General features: G+C 42.5%; 1 protein-coding gene across 16 annotated transcripts in view; it reads left to right on the forward strand.

Moving 5' to 3' along the window:
* The window catches only part of PPP1R13B (protein phosphatase 1 regulatory subunit 13B), a 130,106-nt gene that overhangs the window by 32,697 nt on the left and 73,816 nt on the right, over window positions 1-23,593 (forward strand). For 14 of the 16 annotated variants that reach the window (XM_071213580.1, XM_058291003.2, XM_071213583.1 and 11 more), the window contains exon 2: window positions 17,507-17,654. In XM_071213580.1, coding sequence (XP_071069681.1) covers window positions 17,507-17,654 — 148 coding nt within the window. Of the gene's footprint in view, window positions 1-17,506; window positions 17,655-23,593 lie in introns of those variants that run through there. The other 2 variants (XM_058291025.2, XM_071213591.1) reach the window with 1 other exon arrangement.

Raw genomic sequence — 23,593 nt, forward strand, 5'->3', positions numbered from 1 at the left:
TTTAGCAATATTCTGTAGATTTCTATGTACTAGTCATTTATATTCTAGGTCAAATTTATTCCTAGATGTTTGAGTTTTTTAGCTGCTATTGTAAATGGAATTTTTCTTTATTTCTTCTTCCAGTTGTATATTAGTAGTGTATGGGGAGACTACTGATTTTTCATTGTTGATCTTGTACCTTGACACATTGCTGAATTCATTTATTAGCTGTAGGAACTTTGCTGTGGGTTTTTCAAGATTTTCTGTATGTAGGATCATGTCATCTGCAAATAGGGAAAGTTTTTTCTTCCTTTCCAACGTAGATGACTTTTAAAATTTATTGAAATATATCACTCATACATAAACATACATAAACAATAAGTGTATAATAGTTGTGAAGTTAGAAAATAAACATACATAACATCTCACCCTACCACCAATAACTTGCATTGTTTTTAAACCTTTTTAACTAATGATTAAAGAGCATTGTCAAAATATTACTACTAAACGAAGTAGTTTTCCCCTAACCAATCCGATTGTTATTGTCTTTATATCATTTATATATGAACATATATAAACAATTAAGTGTATAGTAAGAGTTGTGAACTTACAAAGCAAACATGCATAATATCCTACAAGGGAACCATACATCAACCCTCCACCATCACCTTGCATTGTCATGAGACTTTTGTTACAAACTATGAAAGAATACTGTCAAAATCTTACTACTAATCATAGTCCTTATCTTACATTTGTTGTATTTTCTCCCCAACCCACCCTATTATTTTTAAATATTTTTTTATGACAGAAGTTGTAAACTTATAAAACAATCATGCATATGTGCAGAATTCCCGAAAAACACCCCTCCATCAACAGTGGTGTGTAATTTCTACAGATAAAATAATATCATCTGATTGTTACCATGTCCATAGTGTACATTTGGCTCACCTTTTCTATACTGTCCCATTATCAACACAGTACATCTTTTGCATAGATGCAAGAATATTATATTATTACTGCTAACCACAGTCCATAGATCACTCCAGCTGTATTTTTCTCATGCTTCTCCACATTCCCATCACCCTGCAGTAGTGATATACATTTGTTCTAGCTAACAAAGGACACTCTTGCATCTGTACCAACAGCCACAATTCTCACCCACCTCTTGTTTTACTGTGCTATCCAGTTACTAGATTATTCTCAAGCATTCTGTCAATTGGCATTTACATAACTAGACTACCATTTTCAGTCACATCTCCATTTACAAACTAGCTATTACTGTGTTACCATCCACTCTATACATTTCCACAATTTTACAGTAAAGCTAATAAAAACTTCTACATACATTAAACATCAGTAGTCACTCAGTCCTTCTCTTATCTCCTTTAAGAATCCACCACCTATCACCAGGTCTTGAAGATATTTTCCAATAATTTCTTCTAGAAGTTTTATGGTTCTTATATTTTTAGTTTTTTGATCCTTTTTTTTTTTTTAAAGATTTATTTATTTATTTAACTCATCCCCCCTCCCCCGGTTGTCTGTTCTCAGTGTCTGTTTGCTGCGTCTTGTTTCTCTGTCCGCTTCTGTTGTCATCAGTGGCACGAGAAGTGTGGGCGGCGCCATCCCTGGGCAGGCTGCACTTTCTTTTCACGCTGGGCGGCTCTCCTCACGGGCGCACTCCTTGCCCGTGGGGCTCCCCTACGCGGGGGACACCCTTGCGTGGCAGGGCACTCCTTGCGCGCATCAGCACTGCGCATGGGCCAGCTCCACACGGGTCAGGGAGGCCCGGGGTTTGAACCGCGGACCTCCCATGTGGTAGACAGATGCCCTAACCAGTGGGCCAAGTCCATTTCCCTTTTGATCCATTTTGATTTCATTTTTGGATAAGATGTGAGATAAGGGTCCTCTTTCCTTCTTTCAGCTATGGATATCCAATTTTTTCAGCACCATTCGTTGAATGGATTGTTCTGCCTGAGCTGTGTGAGTTTGACAGGCTAGTCAAAATCACTTGACCATACCTGTGAGGGTCTGTTTCTGAACCATAAATTTGGTTCCATTGGTCTATTATGTCTGTCTTTAGGCCAGTGCCCTGTGTTTTTACCATTATAGGTAGGTATTATGATTTAAAGTTTGGAGATGAGGGTTCACTTTTCCTTTTTTTTTTTGTCTTTATTTTTTATATTACATTAAAAAAATATGAGGTCCCCATATACCCCCCCACCCCCCTCATCCCAATCCTCTGCCCATAATAACAATCTCCTCCATCATCATGAGACATTCATTGCATTTGGTGAATACATCTCAGCACCGGTGCACCTCATGGTCAGTGGTCCACATCATAGTCCACACTCTACCACGTTCCACCCAGTGGGCCATGGGAGGACATATAATGTCCGGTAACTGTCCCTACAGCATCACCCAGGGCAACTCCAGGTCCCGAACGCCTCCACATCTCATCTCTTCCTCCCATTCCCTACCTCCAGCAGCCACCATGGCCACTTTCTCCACACCAATGCCACATTTTCTTCGATTACTAATCACAATAGTTTCATGAATAGATTATCAGTAAGTCCACTCTAATCCATACTCTATTCCTCCATCCTGTGGACCTTGGAATGATTTTGTCCACTCCACATCTGTAACAGGACGGGGCTTAGATTCCACATGGATGCTGGATGCAATCCTCCTGCTTTCAGTTGTAAGCACTCTTGGCTCCCTGGTGTGGTGGTTGACCTTCTTCAACTCCATGTTAGCTGAGTGGGGTAAGTTCAATAAACCAGAGTGTAGGAGCTGAAGTCTGTTGAGTCTCAGGGCCTGGCTATCATATTGTCAGTCCAGAGATTCAGGTCCCCTTGGTATATATTAAATCCCAGCACCAACTACAGTTCTGGAAAAAGTAACAGGAGAGGCTTGTGACCAAAGGTCACATCTGAGTCCAGCTCCATCACACAGAAACACAAACTCCAAAGTAGGGCCAACTGAGATGGCACTGAACTCCATCTTCCATGACCATAGAACCTGTGGGTCTTTGTAGCCTTCAGAAGAACCAATACCTGGGGTTGTATCTACTTTATCTGTCTCTGGAACTCTGCTGAGGTGATAACCTCCCAGCTCTTTTTGGAGACTCATAGCCATATAAACTCATTTGTCCTTTCCATTTCCCCCTTGATTCAGGTCAAAAGGCATTTTTAACTCCTGGTATTATATGTAGATTGAGATATTCTGCTGGTCCGAGTTGACCCTTGTATTCAAGGTCATTTTCTAGTCACATCATCAGCTGGTACTTGGTAGTAATCCCTCTGCACCAGGGAGGCTCATCCCCAGAAGTCATGTCCCACGCTGGGGGGAAGGCAATGCATTTACATGCTGAGTTTGGCTTTGAGACTAGCCACATTTGAGCAACATGGAGGCTCCCAGGAGGTTACTCGTAGGCACCCTGCAGCTCTAGGCCTCGTTCTTATTTCAGGTGCACAGGCTCACAAGCATAGTCATTAGTATCAAGGGCTCATTGTTGGACCTTCCTTCTTTTTTGGTCTTTGTCGTTGCACTTGGGGGACACTTTTCCTTTTTATGATGTTTTTGGCTATTCAGGACTCCTTACCCTTCCAAATAAATTTAATGATCATGTTTTCAATTTTTTCTTTAATGCTGGTGGAATTTTTATCAGTATTGCATTAAATCCGTATATCAATTTGAGTAGAATTGACATCTTAATAATATTTAGTCTTCTAATCCATGAGCATGGAATGTTCTTCCAGTTATTCAGGGCTTTTTTGATTTGTTTTAGCACTGAGTTGCAGTTTTCTGAATACAAGTGCTTTACATCATTGGTTAAGTTTATTCCTGACTCTTTGAGTTTTATCTGTCATATATCATTTTCACCACTCTTTTGACACTTTTAGTTACTTCTATTGATATAATCTTCATTTCTAGACTCTCTTCCAGGCCTCTCTATCCTGTCTTTTCTTTGCAGGCTCTAGCACATCCTTATTATTTCCTGAAAATCTGGTCTCTTGATTAGAAATTCTCAGTTGCTGTTTATCTGTGAATATTCCAATTTCACTCTCATTTTTGAAAGACAGTCTTCTTGGATATAAGATTCTTGGCTGGAAGTTTTTCTCTTGTAGTATCTTAAATATATCAGACCACTCTCTTCTTGCCTCCATGGTTTCTGTTGAGAAATCAGTACTTAATCTTATTGGATATTCCTTATATGTTGTGCATTGCTTTTCTCTTGCTGCTCTCAGAATTCTCTCTTTGTCTTTGGCATTTGACATTCTGATGAGTATGTGTCTTGGAGTTGGTCTATTCTGATTTTTTCGAATGGGAGTACGTTCTGCTTCTTGGACAGGGATATCTATGTCCTTCAGTAGGGTTGGGAAATTTTCTAACATTATTTCTTTAAATATTCCTTCTGCCCCTCTTCCCTTCTGTTCTTCTGGGACAACCATGACACACATGTTTGCATGCTTCAGGGTCACCAGTCCTTTCTTCTGCCTCCTCAAATCTGGTATTATATGATTCCAGTGTTTTTTTTTAATTCCATTGATTGCACCTTTCATTCCCATAAGATCTGCTATTTTTCTATGTATGCTTTTAGATTCTTCTTTGTGCTCATTCAATGTATTCTTAATATCCTTAATCTCTTTAGCCATCTCATTGAATTTATTAAGGAGATTTGTTTGAACATCTATAATTAGTTGTCTCAACTCCTTTATGTCATCTGGAGGCTTATCTTGTTCCTTTAACTGGGCCATAGCTTCGTGTTTCTTGGTGTGGGTTGTAATTTTTTGTTAGTTTCTTAGCATCTGGCTTACTAGAGTGTTTTTTCTGGGTGCAGTTTTTCTCTTTAGTTTAGGGCTTCCTGTCGTTTCTCCCTTGCTGGTTATGCTGTAGGAGCCAAGCATGTAGTTGGTGCTGTAAGCTGTGGAGGCTCAAGCTGCCCTCATTGCACCAGGGACCAGTGAAGCTACTTCCAACTTTCTCCTTTGCCAGGGGTAGGGACAGAGTCACAGCTGTGTGGAATAATCCACATGTAGGCCTAGACTGTAGTTGCCCAGAGAGACTGATGAAGCTTCACATCTCTTTCTCCCCTGTCTGGGGCAGGGATGGAGCTGCAGGTGTGAGCAGCAATCTATGCAGTGCTGGTCCTAAGATGACCACAGTTGCCCTGGTAGACTCTGATTTTCAGTCTGTGCCAGCCAAAGTTCCCTGCAGTTGTCTGGATAGGCTGGTGCAGGGCTCCTCAGCCTCCTCCCTGCCAGAGGCGGGCTGAAGCCTGGGCTAGGGCTGCAGGCCGATCTGTGAGAAAGAAACTGGTTCCTGCCAACAGTGAGAGTTTCAGTCAGCCCGGCTTCCCTCAGGCTGGGGGTGATGTCAGAATGGTGGCTACTGGCCTCTTTCTGACTTGGGCTGGTTCTCACCCCAGCTGTTCCCAGGGTTATCTCTTAGCCAGCCCAGGCTACCAATCAGTAGCCGAAATCGCCAGTGAACCGTCTCCTCCTCCCCTGTTTCTGGGAAATGGAGCTTCCAGTTACCATCACAGAGCAGCTCCTGGGGCAGCTCCTGCGCCAGAGTAAGATGATCTGGCCTCCGCGGCTTGGCTGGTAATTTCCTGGAAGCTGGCACAGGGCCCCGCAGCTTCCTCCCTGCTGGAGGTGGCACTGGGCCTAGGCTAGACGTGCAACATGACCTGGGTGGGAAGAAGCCGGTCCCCACCAGCACTGGGATTCTCAGTCCGCCCCACTTTCCCTCGTGCCAGGCGTGGAGTTAAGATGGAGGCTCCTGGCCTCTTTCTGACTTGGACAGGCCCAAACCTTAGCTGTTCTCAGAATTGTACTGTAGCTGCTGAATTTACTCATTAGTAGCTGAAGTTGGTGCCCAACCATCTCTTCCTCCCCGGTTTTTGGGAAGTGGAGCTTTCAATTCCAGCCATGGAACAGCTCCTGAGACGGCTTGTGCCTCCAGTGGAGGATGGGCACCAGGCTCTGGGGCGTGGAGCCTTTACTTACGAGTCTTCTCTGCAGATGGGCATCTCCTCCTTCCATTCCTTCACAGATGTTGCCGGATGCTCTTCTGGTCTCCTGGAGCCCCCAAACAGGTGCTTCAGCTAATTCCAGAGAGCTCTGGGTGTTTGCTAACTGCCCTGAAGCAGGAGCTGACTCTAGGAGCTCCTTACTCTGCTGCCATCCTGCTGGTTGTCCTTGGATGACTGTTATTACTTTTTCTTGCCTAATTGCTCTGGCTAGAACTTTCTGTACAATGTGGAATAGTTATGACAGTGCACATCCTTGTCTTGTTCCTCATCTTAGAGGGAAAACTTCCAGTATTTCACCATTAATTATAACGTTAACTGTGGTTTTTTATGTGGAAATTTCCTTCTATTCCTGGATTTCTAAGTTTGTATTTGTTTGTGTTTTTGTTTTTACCAAGAAGAGGTGCTGGATCTTGTCAAATGCTTCTTCTGCATCAGTTGAGCTGATCATGTGTTCTTTATTCCTTTGTTCATCTTAAATACCATTTGATCATGGTATTTAATTCTTTTAATGTGCTATGGATGTGGTGTGCTAGAAATTTTTTGAGGATTTTTGCATCAGTATTCATAAAAGATGTTTGTAATTTTCTTGTGGTTTCTTTATCTGGCTTTGGTATGAAAGTGATGTGTATTTTGTAGAATGAATTAGGGAGTGTTTCCTCCATTTCACTTTTTGGGAAGAATTTGAGCCGGATTAATGTTAATTCTTTTTGAAGTGTTTAGTAAACTTATCCTGTGAATACATCTAGGCCAGGGTTTTACTTTCTTGAGAGGCTTTTGATTACTGACACTCTCTTTACTAGTTATTGGTTTGTTGAGATTTTTTATTTCTTCTTGAGTCAGTGCAGATCAAGGGTTTTTAACCTATTTTGTTCTACAGACCCTTTTGCCAGTTAAGTGAAGTTAATGCTACTGTAATTTATTTATTATATACATTCATAAGTGAAGGAAATGCGAGATTTCAGTTAGAGGTCAGAGAAAGATAAGTTGAATTTTTTTTTCCAGTTCAGTCTCATGGATCCACTGAAATCTTTCATCTGTCGACCCCTGGTTAAGAACTGGTATAGGTACTTTGTGTGTTTCTAGGAATGTGTCCATTTTATCTAGGTTATCTAATTTGTTGGCATACAGTTGTTCATAGTATTCTGTTGCAGTTGCTTAATTTCAGTTGGGTCAGTAGTAATGTTCCCCTTTTCATTCTTTTTTTTTTTTTTTTTTTTTTAAAGATTTATTTATTTATTTAATTTCCCCCCCTCCCCTGGTTGTCTGTTCTTGGTGTTTATTTTGCTGTGTCTTGTTTCTTTGTCCGCTTCTGTTGTCGTCAGCGGCTCGGGAAGTGTGGGCGGCGCCATTCCTGGGCAGGCTGCTCTCTCTTTTCACGCTGGGCGGCTTTCCTCACGGGTGCACTCCTTGCGCGTGGGGCTTCCCCACGCGGGGGACACCCTTGCGTGGCACGGCACTCCTTGCGCGCATCAGCGCTGCGCATGGCCAGCTCCACACGGGTCAAGGAGGCCCGGGATTTGAACCGCGGACCTCCCATGTGGTAGACGGACGCCCTAACCACTGGGCCAAAGTCCGTTTCCCCCCTTTTCATTCTTGATTTTAGTTTTTCCCTCTTTTTTTCTTTATCAGTCTAGCTAAAGTTTTATCAGTTTATTTTTATTTTTATAAAGAACCAGTTTTTTGTTTTGTTGATTGTCGGGTCTGAGTTTCTCTACCAGAGTGGGGGAGTCAGAGCCATTTGCAAAGAAGAAGGAAGGCAGGTGGAGCCACGGGGGCTTTATGCATATTGAGTTTATTCTGTGCGCTTTCCTTTTTCTGCTCTGTCTCTGCTCCTGTTCCTTTAAGCTTCCTTTGTTCTCTCCGCTCCTCTGTTTACGTGGGAGCTGCTTTTATGTTACTACTATCAGAATGTATGATTGGCTCTTACAGTGGCATACCTGTCAAGTTACATATACTGATTAGCTGGTGCGTGTGTCTGTGAGTTTCCGGTTTATCCCTGGGAAGCTTGAGTGCAGTTAGGCTGTGTCACTGCATCCTGGATATAGCAAAGAAGTATCCAGGATGCTTAGGCCATTTAAATATTGGGCTCTAGCTACCCCTACATTGATTCTCTTTTTTTGGAGGGCAGGGGCAAGGTACTGTGACCTTGTATGCGGGAGGCCCGCGCTCAACCACTGAGCCAATCGGCTCCCGTGTCTGTTTTGCTCATTGTTTGCTTGTTGTTTTTGTTCATTGTCTGCTCATTATTTTTGCTCCTTGTCTGCTCATTGTTTTGTTTTCTTTAGGAGCCACCAGGAACTGACTGGGGAGCTCCCATATGGAGCTTGAGCCACATTTGCTCCCTCTCTTTATTTTTTTACTCTTTTTTTTTTGTACCAATAAGTCTTTATTTATTCATTGTATTATCTCAGGGAAAAGGGGGGAAGAGAAAAAAGTCAGCATGTGTTACAAAGTGGTAGCAGAAGGGAAAGTAAATACCCAGTACAAAATTGGCTATCAAATCAGCTTACCCCAGTGATGGGGTCACCGAAGCCCAAGGGGGCTCAGTCTCCTGCAGTTCAGGACGGAAAAGGAGGGGAAAGAACTAGGGAAATAACACAGGTAGATGCTTTCCTCTCCTCTTTTCCTCCCCATAAATTCTAGATTCCACAGAAAGCTTTGGTTTCTGCAGGAAACATGGAGTTACATTCTTCGGTCTCCTTTTTTTTTTTTTTAATGATTTATTTTATTTATTTCTCTCCCCTTCACCCTCCCGCCCCGCCCCAGTTGTCTGTTCTCTGTGTCCATTTGCTGTGTGTTCTTCTTTTTGTCCGCTTCTGTTGTTGTCAGCGGCAGGGAGATCTGTGTTTCTTTGTTGCGTCATCTTGTGTCAGCTCTCCATGTGGGCGGCGCCATTCCTGGGCAGGCTGAACTTCTTCCGCGCTGGGCGGCTCTGCTTATGGGTCGCACTCCTTGCACGTGGGGCTCCACTACGCGGGGACACCCCTGCGTGGCACGACACTCTTTGCGCGCATCAGCATGGGTCAGCTCCACACGGGTCAAGGAGGCCCGGGGTTTGAACTGCGGACCTCCCATGTGGTAGACGGACTCCCTAACCACTGGGCCAAGTCTGCTTCCCTCTTCTGTCTCCTGTAAGCAATCTTGTGGCCACTTTGACATAAGTTTCTTGCACCTGCATAAAAGTTCCTGAGTGATTTGGGTATACATTCATCTTCCCTTTCTTGATCTCTCACCCCCACTTTCTACATGAAAACCATCCCTCCCTCCCCACATTGCTTCTCTCCATCCTAGGATTGATGATTAAGTAGATTCAGTCAGTCCTAACATAGCAGTGTTCATCTTTTGTCTTGAATCACATCAAGGAATGGTCTTCACTCAGAACATTGGGAATGAGGGATGGAGTATTCCTAGATTCTTCAGGTTTTTGTATAAATCATTGAAGAGTTGTGGAGATAGCCCCAAAATTAACATAAGAGGGATTGGGGAGGGGCAACTGGGATAAGTTTTCAGGACAAAAGATCTAGTCCAAAATAGAAAATAGGGGAAAGGAAACAGAAAACAAAGGATGGCTCGAGATCCTTGCTTCAAGAGGAGCCCTGAGTATATGTTTCAGATCCTTTTGCTGGTGGAGAATCTTCTGTAAAAGATGCTTTGGCTATTTTTCTTTCAACACACACAGTTTATAAACAATAAAAACCCCAAAAGAACACAGAGAAAGACCAACAGATTACATTTACATCAACCAGGCCACCTAGCAATCACCAAAGCAGTGACTCGTGAAGTTCTACAAAGCCCAGACAAATACATTGACTAGAGGGGGGCAGCAATTGGGGGAGACAAGAACCCAGGATCAGGCACACATCACCCAATGCGTCCTTATTGCATTTGCCCTGTTTCAACACGGTGAGGTAGGTTGGCAGTGATCCCACAGCATGCAAACGAAACCCCTTTCTCCTTTAGCTACCGCGACACTGATGGCTACTGCAGCAGGGTAGCACATTGGCTTCTGGAAGCCAAGCAGAAAAAGTCCAGCGTTTTGAAAGGTTAAGGATTTTACTCTTTGCTTCATCCATCCATCCTTGGACACACACACACACCCATTGTGCATGGCAAGCCTGGCCTGATCCAGTGAAGGATGAATCTGGTGTGCCCAGCAAGTCCCGTGCCCTGGGATGAAAAGGATGAGGACGGGAATCCCTTATTACATACACAATTCTCTCATAACCTTGGCTTCCTCTCTTGCCCTGTAACCTGGCCCAGCCTCTCCTAACCTCTCTGTACTACCTTCCCGTTTAGACTAATTTCCAGTCTTCCAGTAGATCAAGTCATGGGGCAACCCAGTTAAAAACCTGTTCTCCCATGAAACACTTAACAGGCAGAGGGATTTCAAGAGAACACTATAGCAGAAAAGCCAGCTCTAATTGACAAAAATGAGGTAGTTCAAATAGTTGTTCTTTGTGGTGATAAAGCAAAAACAACAAAGAAGTATTCCTGCTGTACAGACATGGAGGTGCTGCTGACTTATGCCTGAGATTGCTCATGTACCTGAGAGCACAGTGCAGAAATGAGGGCTTTAGATTAAAATATACTAAAATACAGAACCAGAATATTTATATTTTTTTAAAAGTTAAAAGCCCAAGATACGTCATTCACACACAGCTAATGCAGTTGGCATCCTGCAGAAAGTGGGACCCAAGGTGGAGTTATCCAAGGGAGCAAATAAATAAAATTCTATCGGCCTAGAGTGGAAGCGGTAGGTCAGCAGCTGTCCCAACCACCCCTTTTGTCTGTCATCAGAACCCACTGCTGGGAAGTGGACTTGGCCCAATGGTTAGGGCATCCGCCTACCACATGGGAGGTCCAAGGTTCAAATCCAGGACCTTCTGACCTGTGATGAGCTGGCCCATGAGCAGTGCTGATGTGCACAAGGAGTGCTGTGCCACACAGGGGTGTCCCCCACGTAGGGGAGCCCCACACACAAGGAGTGCACCCCATAAGGAGAGCCACCCAGCACAAAAGAAAGTGCAGCCTGCCCAGGAATGGCTCCACACACACGGAGAGCTGACACAACAAGATGATGCAACAAAAAGAAACAGATTCCCGTGCCGCTGACAACAACAGAAGTGGACAAAGAAGACGACGCAGCAAATAGACACAGAGAACAGACAACTGGTGGGGGGGGGGGGGGGGGAGAGAAATAAATGAATAAATAAATAACCCACTACTTGGGACAGTTCCCAGCACCCTGTCCCCAGAGTGGGTTATGAGAAGACCAGACATGGTAAAACCCTGCCCCAGCCCTGAGATTCCATTCCACAGAATGTAGTGGCTCCTGGGTTGGGTCCATAAATCTGTTCTCATACTTAATCTTTTCACTCTGGCCTGAGAAATATTTTTATAAACTTTCTTTCAAAAGGAAGCAACTTCTGTATCCAAGCCACTGTCAAAAAACTGGAGATTCTAGGGGTATTTTGTGTAGGCTTTCGAGGTATTTCTCCTGAAAGCTCTCACACTTTGATAGAGCATGGCTGGAGTTCCTTTGCCTCACCCCTTCCTCCCTAGAGGGAAGAGGGGGTGATGCTGTGGAACTCAGCCTGAGATCCAGGGCAGTGCCAGTGTCCCCTACCCACCCTCTACCACTTTCTCCACTCTACCGATTGATACCTCCTTATTTTTAACTCTTAATAGCATTGATTTCTGCTCTAATATTTGTTATTTACTTCCTTCTGCTCACTTTGGGTTTGGTTTGCTCTTCTTTTTCTAGTTCTTTTGATTCTGAGGTTAGGTCTCTGATTTGACATCTTTTTTAAGATAAACATTTAGAACTATAAATTTCCCTCTCAGCACTGCCTTTGCTGTATCCCCAAAGTTTTGTATGTTTTTTTAATTATTTTCTTTGGCCTCAAGATATTCCTAATTTCCTTTGTGGTTTCCTCTGTAACCCATGGTTGTTTGAGAGTACTTTGTTTAATTTCCACATATTTGTGAATCTTCCATTTCTCTCTCTCTCATTGATTTCTGAGCTTCATTTCATTGTGGTTAGAGAGGGTACATTTTATGATTTCAATATTTTTTAATGTATTGGGACTTGTTTTGTGACTTAAGATGTGGTCTATCCTAGAGCATGATCCATGGGTACTTGGAGAAGAATGTGTATTTTTTGTATTGTTGGGTGAAGTATTCTGTGTATGTCTGTTAGGTTTTGTTGGTTTATGGTATCTTTCGAGTCTTATGTTTCCTTATAGATGTTCTAGATGTTCTAGCCATTATTCAAGGTGAAGTATTAAAGTTTCCTACTATTAATACAGAACTGTATGTTTATTCCTTCAAATTTGTCAATATTTGCTTCATATATTTTGGGGCTCTGGTGTTGGGTGCATGTATATTTATAATGGTTATGTCTTCTTGTTGAATTGACCCCTTTATCAGCTATACTGCCCATCTTTGCCTCTTGTGGCAGTTTTTTTTTTACTTAGTCTATTTTATCTGATATTAGTATAGCTTCTGCAGCTCTCTTTTGGGTACTACTTGCATGGCACATTTTTGTCTGTACTTTCACTTTCAACTTACTTATGTCTTTGAATTAAGGTGAGTCTCTTATAAACAGCATCTAGTTATTTTTTTTTTTAATCCATTCTGCCAATCTCTGCCTTTTGACTGGGGAGTTTAAGCCATTTATATTTAAAGTCACTTCTGATAATGCAGGACTTTCTTCTGCCATTTTGGTATTTAATCTTTGTAAGTCTTTTTTTTCTTCTTCTTTATTTTCTTTCAAATGTTACATTAAAAAAATATGAGGTCCACATATACCCCCCACTCCACCCACACCACCCTGCCCCCATCAACAAACTCTTCCATCATTGTGGCACATCCACTGCACCCAGCAAATACATTCTGGAGAACGGCTGCAGCACATGGACAGTGGTCCACATTGCAGTCCACACTCTCCCCCATTCCACCCAGTGGGCCATGACTAATCTTTGTAAGTCTTATACCTTTTTTTGTCCCTCCTTTCTTTCATTAATACCTTCTTTCATATTTATTTGATTTTCTTTTTTGGTATTGTACCATATTGAGTCCTTTCTCATTTCCATATGGATAGACTTTTCATATATTTTCCTTGTGATTACCATGGGATAAAATTTTAACTTCCTGAATAATTATAATCATATTTGATTTGATACCACCTTGGTTTTAATAGCAGAATACCCATACACTGTTTCTATACACCTCTGTCCATCCACCTTTCTTGTACTTATTACCAATTTTATCTTTGTAATTGTATATCTAAAACCATAGATTTATCATTAGTTTTTGTGCATTTGCATTTTAGCACCTGTAGGAAGTAAGAAGTGGAGTTACATACTGAAAAATAAAGTAAAAAATAAAATAGTACTGGCATCTAAAATTACCCAAATGGTTACCTATACCGGGTGTCTTTCTTTTTTTTTTTTTTAAGATTTATTTTTTATTTATTTCTCTCCCCTTCCCCCCCCCCAATTGTCTGCTCTCTGTGTCCATTCACTGTTTGTTCTTCTGTGTCCACTTGTGTTCTTGTCAGCGGCACCCAGAATCTGTGTCTTTTTGTTGTGTCATCTTGCTGCGTCAGTGTCCATGTGTGCAGTGCCATTCATGGGCAGGCTGCACTTTTTTCGCACTGGGCGGCTCTCCATATGGGACGCGCTCCTTGCATGTAGGGCTCCCCTATGTGGGGGACACCCCTGCGTGGCACAGCACTCCTTGAGCGCATCAGCACTGCTTATGGGCCAGCTCATCACGCGGGTCAGGAGGCCCTCGGTTTGAACCCTGGACCTCCCATGTGGTAGGCAGACACTCTATCCGTTGGGCCAAATTCACTTCCCGGTCTTTATTTCTTTATGCAGCTTTCAGCCACTGTCTAGTGACCTTCCTTTAGTCTGAAGAACTTAGGGCAGCTTTAGTAGAGGTGAAGTCCTTCAGCTTTTGTTTATCTGGGAATGGCTCCCTCATTTTTGAAAATACGTTTAGTCAGATATTAAATTCTTTTTTTTAAAATATTTATTTATTATTATTATTTTTAATTACATTAAAAAATATATATGAGGTCCCATTCAACCCCACCGCCCCCGCCCCCCACTCCCCCCACAGCAACACTCTCTCCCATCATCGTGATACATCCATTGCACCTGGTAAGTTCATCTCTGAGCATCACTGCACCCCATAGTCAATGGTTCACATCATAGCCCAGACTCTCTCACGTTCCATCCAGTGGGCCCTGGGGGGATCTACAGTGTCCCGTAATTGTCCGTGAAGCACTATCCAGGACAACTCCACGTCCCGAAAACGCCTCCACATCTCATCTCTTCCTCCCGTTCCCCACACCCAGCAGCCCCCATGGCTACCGTTCCCACACCCATTCCACATTTTCTCTGTGGACATTGGATTGGTTGTGTCCATTGCACACCTATGTCAAGTGAGGGCTTAGATTGCACATGGGTACTGGATGCACTCTTCCCGCTTCTAGTTGTAGACACTCTAGGCTCCATGTTGTGGTAGTTGACCTTCTTCAACTCCATGTTAGCTGAGTGGAGTAAGTCCAATAAGTCAAAGTGTAGGAGCTGAAGTCTGTTGAGGCTCTGGGTCTGGGTGTCATATTATCAGTCCAGAGATTCAAATCCCCTACATATATCTTAAACCCAGCACCAACTACAATTCCAATAAAGTAGCATGCAAGTCTTGTGAAAAGAGATCCCCTCTGAGTCCATTTCCATCACGCAGAAACACCAGCTCCAAAGAAGGGCCATCTGTCATGGCAGTGAACCCCTTCTGCCATGACCATAGAACCCGTGGGTCTCTTTATCCCTCAAAAGAACCAATACCTGGGGTTGTATCTACCTTATCTGTCTCTTAGACTCTGTTCAGTTGTACATAGGGGTATTCCTTCTGACAACCTCCAGACTCTTTTTTAGAGACTCACAGCCTTATAATCTCATTTCTCCTTTCCATTTCCCCCTTACATTAGGTCAAACCGCTTCCTGAAGTCATGTTATTATATGTAGACAGGTATATTCTGCTGTTCCGCATTGAATCTTTAATTCAAGGTCATTTTCTAGTTGCTTCTTCAGCTGGTATGTGGTAGTGATCCCTCGGTGCCAGGGAGGCTCATCCCCGGGTGTCGTGTCCCACGCTGGGGGGAATGCATCACATCTACACGCTGAGTTTGGCTGTGAGAGTGGCCACATTTGAGTAACATGAAGGCTGTCAGGAGGAAACCCCCAGGCACAATGCTACTCTAGGTCTTGTTCTTATTGCAGGTGCATAGGCTCAAAAGTGTAGCCATTAGTATCAAGAGCCCACTGTTGGGCCCTCCTTCCTTCCTGGTTCTTGCCGTTGCACCTGGAGGATTGCCGCTGCTCTCCCAGGGCCCACAACAGTGACCCCCCGGCCAGGAGCCCAGTACCCCCCCAGCTGTTGTTTTTAATTGTTTCCACTATGAGTATATATAGACATTACCATATACCCTGGGCATATGCCCTGTATAACTCCCTGTCAACCATATATATCCTGTCAATAACATCCCATATCAGTATTCCTCCGCTGCCATTGTTGAACCACTCTGTGATCCAAAACTTCCCGTAAAGTGAATCCCAACATAATGTCAGCTTCAGAAGAGTCTTAGATCACCAAAATTCATATATACAATATATAGTATTTCCCCAGATCCACCATAAAACCTTTTCCCTTCCACAGCAATAATCTTTTAACTTATTCATATCATATTTCCTGAAACTGATGTACAGATTCCGAAACTATAGTTTTCAAACAAGGTAACATTTGTGCTTACTATGTGGTCCATACTTTAGGTTGTACAGTTTTCTAAATTTTTTAGTTATCCTATGTTTTGTCTTATGGTAGATATTAAATTCTTGGTTGTCAGTTGTTTTCTTTCAGCACTTTGAGTATTTCAGCTTGCTGCCTTGCTGCAGTGTTTCTGATGAGAAATTGATGCTCAATTAATTGGAACTCCCTTGTATGTAACATGTTGCTTTTCACGTGCAGTTTTCACACCTCCCCTTGTCTTTTGCAATCAACTGTGTGATCAGTATGTGATGGGGGTATATTTTCCTGTAAGTTTAGCCTGTTTGGTGTCCTCTGGGCTTTTTGGATGGGCATAATCCTGTCTTTTGGTACGTTTGGAAAGTTATCTGTCACTTTGAATATTCTTTCTGCCCCTTTCTTCTCCTTGGAACTCCCATAATACATTTTTGATGTGCTTGCTGGTGTCCCAGAGGCGTCTTAGACTATTTTTGTCTTTTGTAATGCTCCTTTCTGCTCTTTGGCCTGACTCATTTTCACTGTCTTGTCTTTGAGTTCACTGATTGTTCCTTCTGCCAGCTCCAATCTGCTGTTGAAACTCTCCTGGGGATTTTTTTTTTTTTTTTTTTTTTTAGTTAAACAATGACTTTATTTTTTAAGTACAAAGACAAAAACTTAGGCAACCAGGGCAGATGCTGTGGATGATTCGTACTTCCAACTGGGGGGGGGGGGACTCGCTTTGTCTTGTAATATCGAGCCAATCGGTGAATTTGGCTCTCAATCAGAGTCAGACGGAATTTAGCATCCTTATCCTTTCTAGTTTCTCTCAAGATGCTTTCTAACAGCAACAGCTTTCTTAATTAAACGGTAAAGATCCTCAGGAAGATCAGGAGCAAGTCCTTTGGACTTAAGAATTCTCAAGATTTTATTGCCTGTCACAAAACGTACTTGTGCAACGCCATGTGAGTCTCTCAGGATCACACCGATCTGGGAAGGAGTCAGGCCCTTCTTGGCCAGTTTGTAGATTTGCTCCTTCACGTCATCAGACGTCAACTTCAGCCAGGTGGGGACGCTGCGGTGACAGGGCAAGGCCGACTGGACAGGCCCTTCCCAGGAGCATGCATGCGACCCATGATGGCGGCAGTCAGGCAGCAAAAAGAGCCTGGGGGTTTTTCATTTCAGTTACTGTAGTCTTCAACTCCAGCGTCCAGTTTGATTCCTTCTTTTAAATTTCTCTCTCTTTATTGAGTTTCTCATATTATTCATTCATTATATGAATTCAATTTTATTTTTTTCAAATGGATGTCTTAATTGCTCATACACCCTTCATTTTATACCCTTTTTTCTTCCATGATTTTGAGATATCACCTTCATTTCCCATTTTCCATATGTAATTGAATCTGTTTCTGGACTTCATGATTTGTTCCCTTGATCTATTTTTGTGGTAGTATCATATTGTTTTGATATCTGGTAGTGCCAGTTCCCTTCTAATACACTTCTCTTTTGGAATATTTCTTGACTTGTCTTACGTTATAATTTTTCTACATGAATTTTAGAATCAGATTACCTATTGCCCAAAGTAATCCTGTAGGTATTTTTGGGAGGGAGATATAGGGGACCCTCGAAATTTACAGATTGATCACTTTATGATAACAAATCTGAAGTGTAGCTTTAATTTAATCTTTTCTCTTACAGATGATTTTAACCGTGTTCTTGAGCAACAATGAACAGATTTTAACAGAAGTTCCTATAACACCAGAAACAACATGCCGAGACGTTGTAGAATTTTGCAAGGAACCTGGAGAAGGCAGTTGCCATTTAGCTGAAGTGTGGAGGGGAAATGGTATGTATTAGACTCTTTATAGATTACTAAATACATGAACTTTAATATGTATCAGATAAAACATCTTGCTTCTGGTTCTTTATTTCATTGGTAATAAGGACTTGCATAATTACATGGGAATAGGATTTTACAAAATGCTTTTGTGTATGTTATGTGATTTATTACTCTTTATAACTCTTGCAGCAGCCATTAGAATTAAGCAGGGAAGGTACATCAGCTCTTTTGTGGAGCCGTCTTCCTTTTACCACTACCCAAGTGGGAACGCTCAGTCCTCTGAGACCTTATAGGATTTTGTTTGATATGTGTCGAGTTGTTTGTCTAATTTTCCCTTATGATAAATTCATGAAGGCAGAAACCATTTTTTTTTTTTAAAGATTTATTTATGTATTTAATTTCCCCCCCCCTCCCCTGGTTGTCTGTTCTTGGTGTCTATTTGCTGCGTCTTGTTTCTTTGTCCGCCTCTGCCGTCGTCAGCGGCATGGGAAGTGTGAGCGGCACCATTCCTGGGCAGGCTGCTCTTTCTTTTCACGCTGGGCGGTTTTCCTCACGGGCGCACTCCTCGCGCGTGGGGCTCCCCCACGCTGGGGACACCCCTGCATGGCACGGCACGGCACTCCTTGCGCGCTTCAGCGCTTCGCATGGCCAGCTCCACACGGGTCAAGGAGGCCCAGGGTTTGAACCGTGGACCTCCCATATGGTAGACGGACGCCCCAACCACTGGGCCAAAGTCCGCTTCCCCAGAAACCATTTTACTCATTATTGTTTCTCTATGTACAAAACGGTGAAAGTAGCAGACCTTCCATAAATATTTATTAAATGGAGAAGCGTGCAATACTGACTCTTACACTTGAGGAATTTATCATCTAGCTAGGCAAAGAAGATTAATATAGGTGAAGTAATTACCAAATACAGAAACTTCTGAAAAATCATTTGCATTGCACTCTAAAATAAGGGTTGAATTTAGATACGTTAGGGCATACTAAGTAAGGGAAGCAATTTGAATGAAGGAAGTGAGGAGAAACCATCAGTGTGCTCCTGAGAGAACTAAGGCCTGGTGTTGAGAGATGGTAGGCAGGGAGCTGGAGCGCAGACCAACCCACGGACGCCTTCAGTCCCTGGCAAAGAAGTGCAGCCCTTATTTGGCCTGCAGAAAGAAGGCGTTTTTGTAGATTTTTAGATAGGGTATGGCATGAAAGTAATGAAAGTACACCTGTTCAGCATGTGGTGTGTATGGGTCTGTGCTGGAAGGTAAGAGAGTGAGGAGCAGAAACATGTTCAGTTTCAGATGGTCATGAGGTAGATATCCAAATAGGAGTGTGTATAGGACACCTGGGGATAACCAGTCAAGTCTTGCACTTAAAAAGTAGCTTTATTGAGATATAATTCACATACCATACCATTCACCCATTTAAAGTTTGCAACTCAGTGCTTTTAGTATACCCACAGAGTTGTGCAGCCATAACCAAGCTTCATCATAGAGCATTTTTATCCCTCCACAAAGGAACCCCACACCTCTTAGCTGCCCCTGCCTGTTTCTCTCCAACCCCATCATCCTTGGGTAACCACTAGTCAACGCTTTGTTCTGTAGATTTGTCTGTTCTGGACATTTCACGTGAATGAAGTAAGGCAGTGTTTAGAAGTCCTTTGCGACTGGCTTCTTTCACTTAGCATAATGTTTTCAAGGTTCATCCATGTTGAGCTTGTATAAGCACTTCATTCCTTTTTATGGCTGAATAAATATTTCATTGCATGGCTGTGCCACATTTTGTTTGTCCATTCAATTGATAACATTTGGGTTATTTCCCCTGTAGTAGTTTGGCATTGTTTATGAATTCCAAAAATAGTTATTGGATTATGTTTGTAAATGGGTCTGTCAGGTGTATCACTTCTAATTGATTAAATTATGATTAGGCCTTTGACTGGGCCGTGTCAGTAGAGCACTGAGTCCATGGGGACTCACAGAGAAAAGACATGGCATAGGACAAAGTTGGGAGTTTTGAGCTGGGGTCCAGGAAGTGAACACACAGGAGAAGAACACGGAGGAAGAGAAACAGCTCCTTAGACACAGCAGGAGCCCTGGGAAGAGAGACAGAGCTGTTCGCCTGATAGTCTATAGCTGGCTTTGTAGAGAGAGCAGGGCAGCTGAGCCTGGGAGAAACGAGCCCCAGGAGAGAGGAACCCAGGAAGCCTGAACTCTGGGCAGACATCAGCTGCCATCTTGCCCCAACATGTGCCAGTAGACTTTGGTGAGGGAAGTAACTTATGCTTTATGGCCTGATAACTATAAGCTTCTACCCCAAATAAATACCCTTTATAAAAGCCAACAGATTTCTAGTATTTTGCATCAGCACTCCTTTGGCTGACTAATACACCCCTTTTTGGCTAACATGAATAATGCTGCATTGAACTTTCATATACATGTTTTTAGGTGAACATAATGTTTTCAGTTCTCTAGGTATATACCTAGAGTGGAATTGCTGGGTAACATGGTAACTATGTTTAACCTTTTGAGGACCTGCCAGACTGTTTTCCACAGTGACTACAAGGTTTCCTTTTGCAATATGATTTCTCAAACTTTAGTTTCCTTTTACACCCAAGAAACTTGTCGAAACGTTTTCTCCAGGAATGTTTGCTAAATAGGGTAGAGGTAAAATCTTAATTCTTGCACAGATATAAAATGAACACATGCCAAAGGTTTTATTTAACTCATAATATATAATGAGGGAACTGGTAAGACGTTATAATGAGTTTAAAGGAGAATTCAGACAAGACACATTAATAGATCAGGATTATTGAAACTGCTCAAAGACAATAAAAGTCTATAATCAGAGACCTTGGAAGGCTGTGCTATAGGCAGTGCAGAGTTTTTCATTAGAGCAAAATTTCCCCTACTGACAGTAGCCATTCCTCATTTTCAAGTATTTCAGTACAGTATGGCCTACTGTTGTCTTAAAAGTACACCCGCAGTTTACCTTTCAGCTTCGGTATCTTACTGGGAACTTTTCCTCTGCTAAACTACTGGATTTCTGTATGTAATAGGATATTTCTGTGTTGTCATTCTCAAGTGAACTGGCCTTTGGTTAATAAAGTTAACCATTTTTGTAGTATCATTCAGAAGTTATTTCTTTAACCCCTCTCCAAGGATTTGGGCAGCCTTCTCTCACTGTGAGAAAGCAGTGTTCCGTGATGTCAGGACTTTCTTTTTGGACAGGAGAGGGTGGGCGCCTCTCAGAGCTGCCTGGGAGCAGCACCAGGGCACCTTCCAGGCAGACACCAACATCTTCCTCCACCGCAGACCTTTTATTTCCACACTTGAAGACAGAGCATTGACCGTGTCTTGGATTTTGCTTGTTTCAGGAAGCTCTTTGCAGCAGAAAAACTTTTCTTCAATTTCACCAATATTTACAAATCCTACAAATGCCATTACATGTCTTTAGAAATTTCCACATTGGACTGCCAGGCATGTCTGCAAAACTCAAATGCTAGTAAAATATAAAACAGAAGGGCATAAGTAATAACTAATGAAACTTACAAAAAATATGAAAATTTCATAATACAGTTCACTTATAATCTATACAATCCATGTTTGGCCATGTTAACAACAGCAAAGAGACAATGAGCTCTCTGAGTGATGAGGTGCAGAAATTCCCTCTTTGGAAAGAAAATTTCTCTCCAATTTTTTATTACAGTGGTAAAGGTTGTTTGTTCCTATGTTACTCATGTAAGGAAAGGTTGGGGGAGATTTTTCTGGGGGGAAGCCAGATGTAAGGCTCCCATCCTCTGCCCTGCACAGTACAGTGCTCCCCAGGTCTCAGCTGCCTGGTTGAGAATGCCTGCCATCAGAGGACCACGATCCACTGGGCACTGCTGCCTGGGACTTAGAGACCATGGGCCTGCCTGGCCACTGTCCATCTCTGTGAGTGCTGATAGCATCGTGTACCATGCCAAGTTGGAAAAACACGATACCATGAGATACCACAATTCTTTTTCAGTCATGATATCTCTTGGAATCCTTAGTGACATCTCATGGAACTCTAAGGTTATGTAGAACCCCCGTGGAGAAGCCCTATTTTGTAGACCAAGAAAATCATGCACTTCTGGTTAAGTAGGGCACGTAAAACACATATGCACATGTTAATCTTTGTTCTATCCTGAAATTACAATAAAATGACAATAAAGCAGTAAAATAGTGTAAATCCACAGGTTCAACAAACAGGAGGTGAAAGTATAATATTTAAGTAGACAAGGGCTTAATGACTGCAGACCCCAAAAAACGAAAATGTAAGCTACCAGTAAGGGGAGCCAAGAAAAAAGCAGGTTCATGCCAAAAAAGCTGGGAAAGTTGAAGAAATCAGACATTCTAGGTACCTTTGAAAATGGTGTGGCTGAAAACATGATTGGCTGACGTCTGTTAAGCAGGCCAGCCCTCAGAGCTCCCCCTTAGGGCTCACATTTGGGCATCTTTTCCTCACTCCAGTATGAGGCTCAACTGGAGGTGTGCTCTCTGCAAAGAAGAGACAGCACCTGGCACACAGGTGCCCAGGCATGCCGAGAGGCCTGTGCAGACCTGGGGAGTAGCTGAAGGTGTGCATGTTGAATGGTGAGGACTGCCTTACCTGCTGTCTAAAAGAAAAATTTGAATTAGAATTGAAGAGTTCACTAGAAACATAAGAAATTAAAGTTGAGAAAGTACCCGAGAAAGCAGAAAAGAAAGAAAGATGGAAGACAGGAAAAAGATAAGAAAATTAGAGGAGCAGTCTAACGAGCCAACATCCAAATAAAGGAGCTACTAGAGGAGCGAGAGAAAACAGGGGAGGATATTACCAAGGAAATAATTTAAGACATTTCCAAACTAAAGGACATGAATTTCTAAATCTAAAGGAGGGCCTTATAGCCCTCATCACAATGAATTTAAAAAGCTCCAAATTATGATGAAATTGTAGAATACCTGACATGATTCTGAAAGTTCTCAGCGCTAAGGGCTGGCGGGGGTTTGTGGACGGGGGGTTGGTGGACGTGGCACCGATCACATGCAAAACATCAGGAATCACAGCAACACTGGGAGCTAGGTGACAAAAGAGAAATGCCTGTAAAATTCTGAGTGAAAATGATTTCCAACGTAAAATGTTGTACCCAGCCAAACTGTCAACCATGTGTGAAGGTAGAATAAATCCTTTTCTTAACATATTAAGTCTCAAAAACTTTACCTTCCTGGCATCCTTTCTAGAGGATATATTCTTTTAAAGTGATAGAGTACGTGAAGAAAGAGGAAGACAAGGAATCTGGGAAGTAGAGCCTCCAACCTAAGAGAGCTGAGAAGAAATATGCTGAAGAGAAACCCCAGCATGATAGCTGTCAGGTGTGTAGGAGGAAAGAGGGACAGACCAGATCGGAGCAGAAGGGCCGTCTCTAAGAAACAGTGAATTTGAAAGATAGCCTAAGGTTTGGGGCGGGGGTGGGAAGGTGGCGGGGGAGGTAAAACAACTAACTGTTGGGTTTGGGGAAAAAAGTTACAAGAAGGAAAATGGAATCATAATATACTACATGATTTAGTGGTAAAATTTACAGGTTTAGAATAATATAAACACCGAATTTCTCTAACCCAAATTATGAAATATATTGGAAGCGATAGTACATGGCACATGCAAGAAAACAAAATCCTGGGTTTCCATATTTAGAAGCAATATATGCATGTTTTATAGAAATAAGGAAGAAAATGCAAAATATCTTGGAGTTAGTAGTTTGCCTTTTGGGGAGCAGGGATGAGGAGTAGGTTTGAAGACTTGTTTTTTTGTTGTAACTCTTGTAGAACTGTTGATCTTTTAAACAATATACATGTATGTCTTCATTAACAATAAAAATTAAAAAGCGGGCTTTGAAGAGGCATGGAGATGGGAAATTGCAGACGTTCAACAGGACGTGTGTGTAGATTTTGGGGG

This window comes from Dasypus novemcinctus, chromosome 3, assembly GCF_030445035.2.
Source record: "Dasypus novemcinctus isolate mDasNov1 chromosome 3, mDasNov1.1.hap2, whole genome shotgun sequence".
Lineage (NCBI taxonomy): Eukaryota > Metazoa > Chordata > Mammalia > Cingulata > Dasypodidae > Dasypus > Dasypus novemcinctus.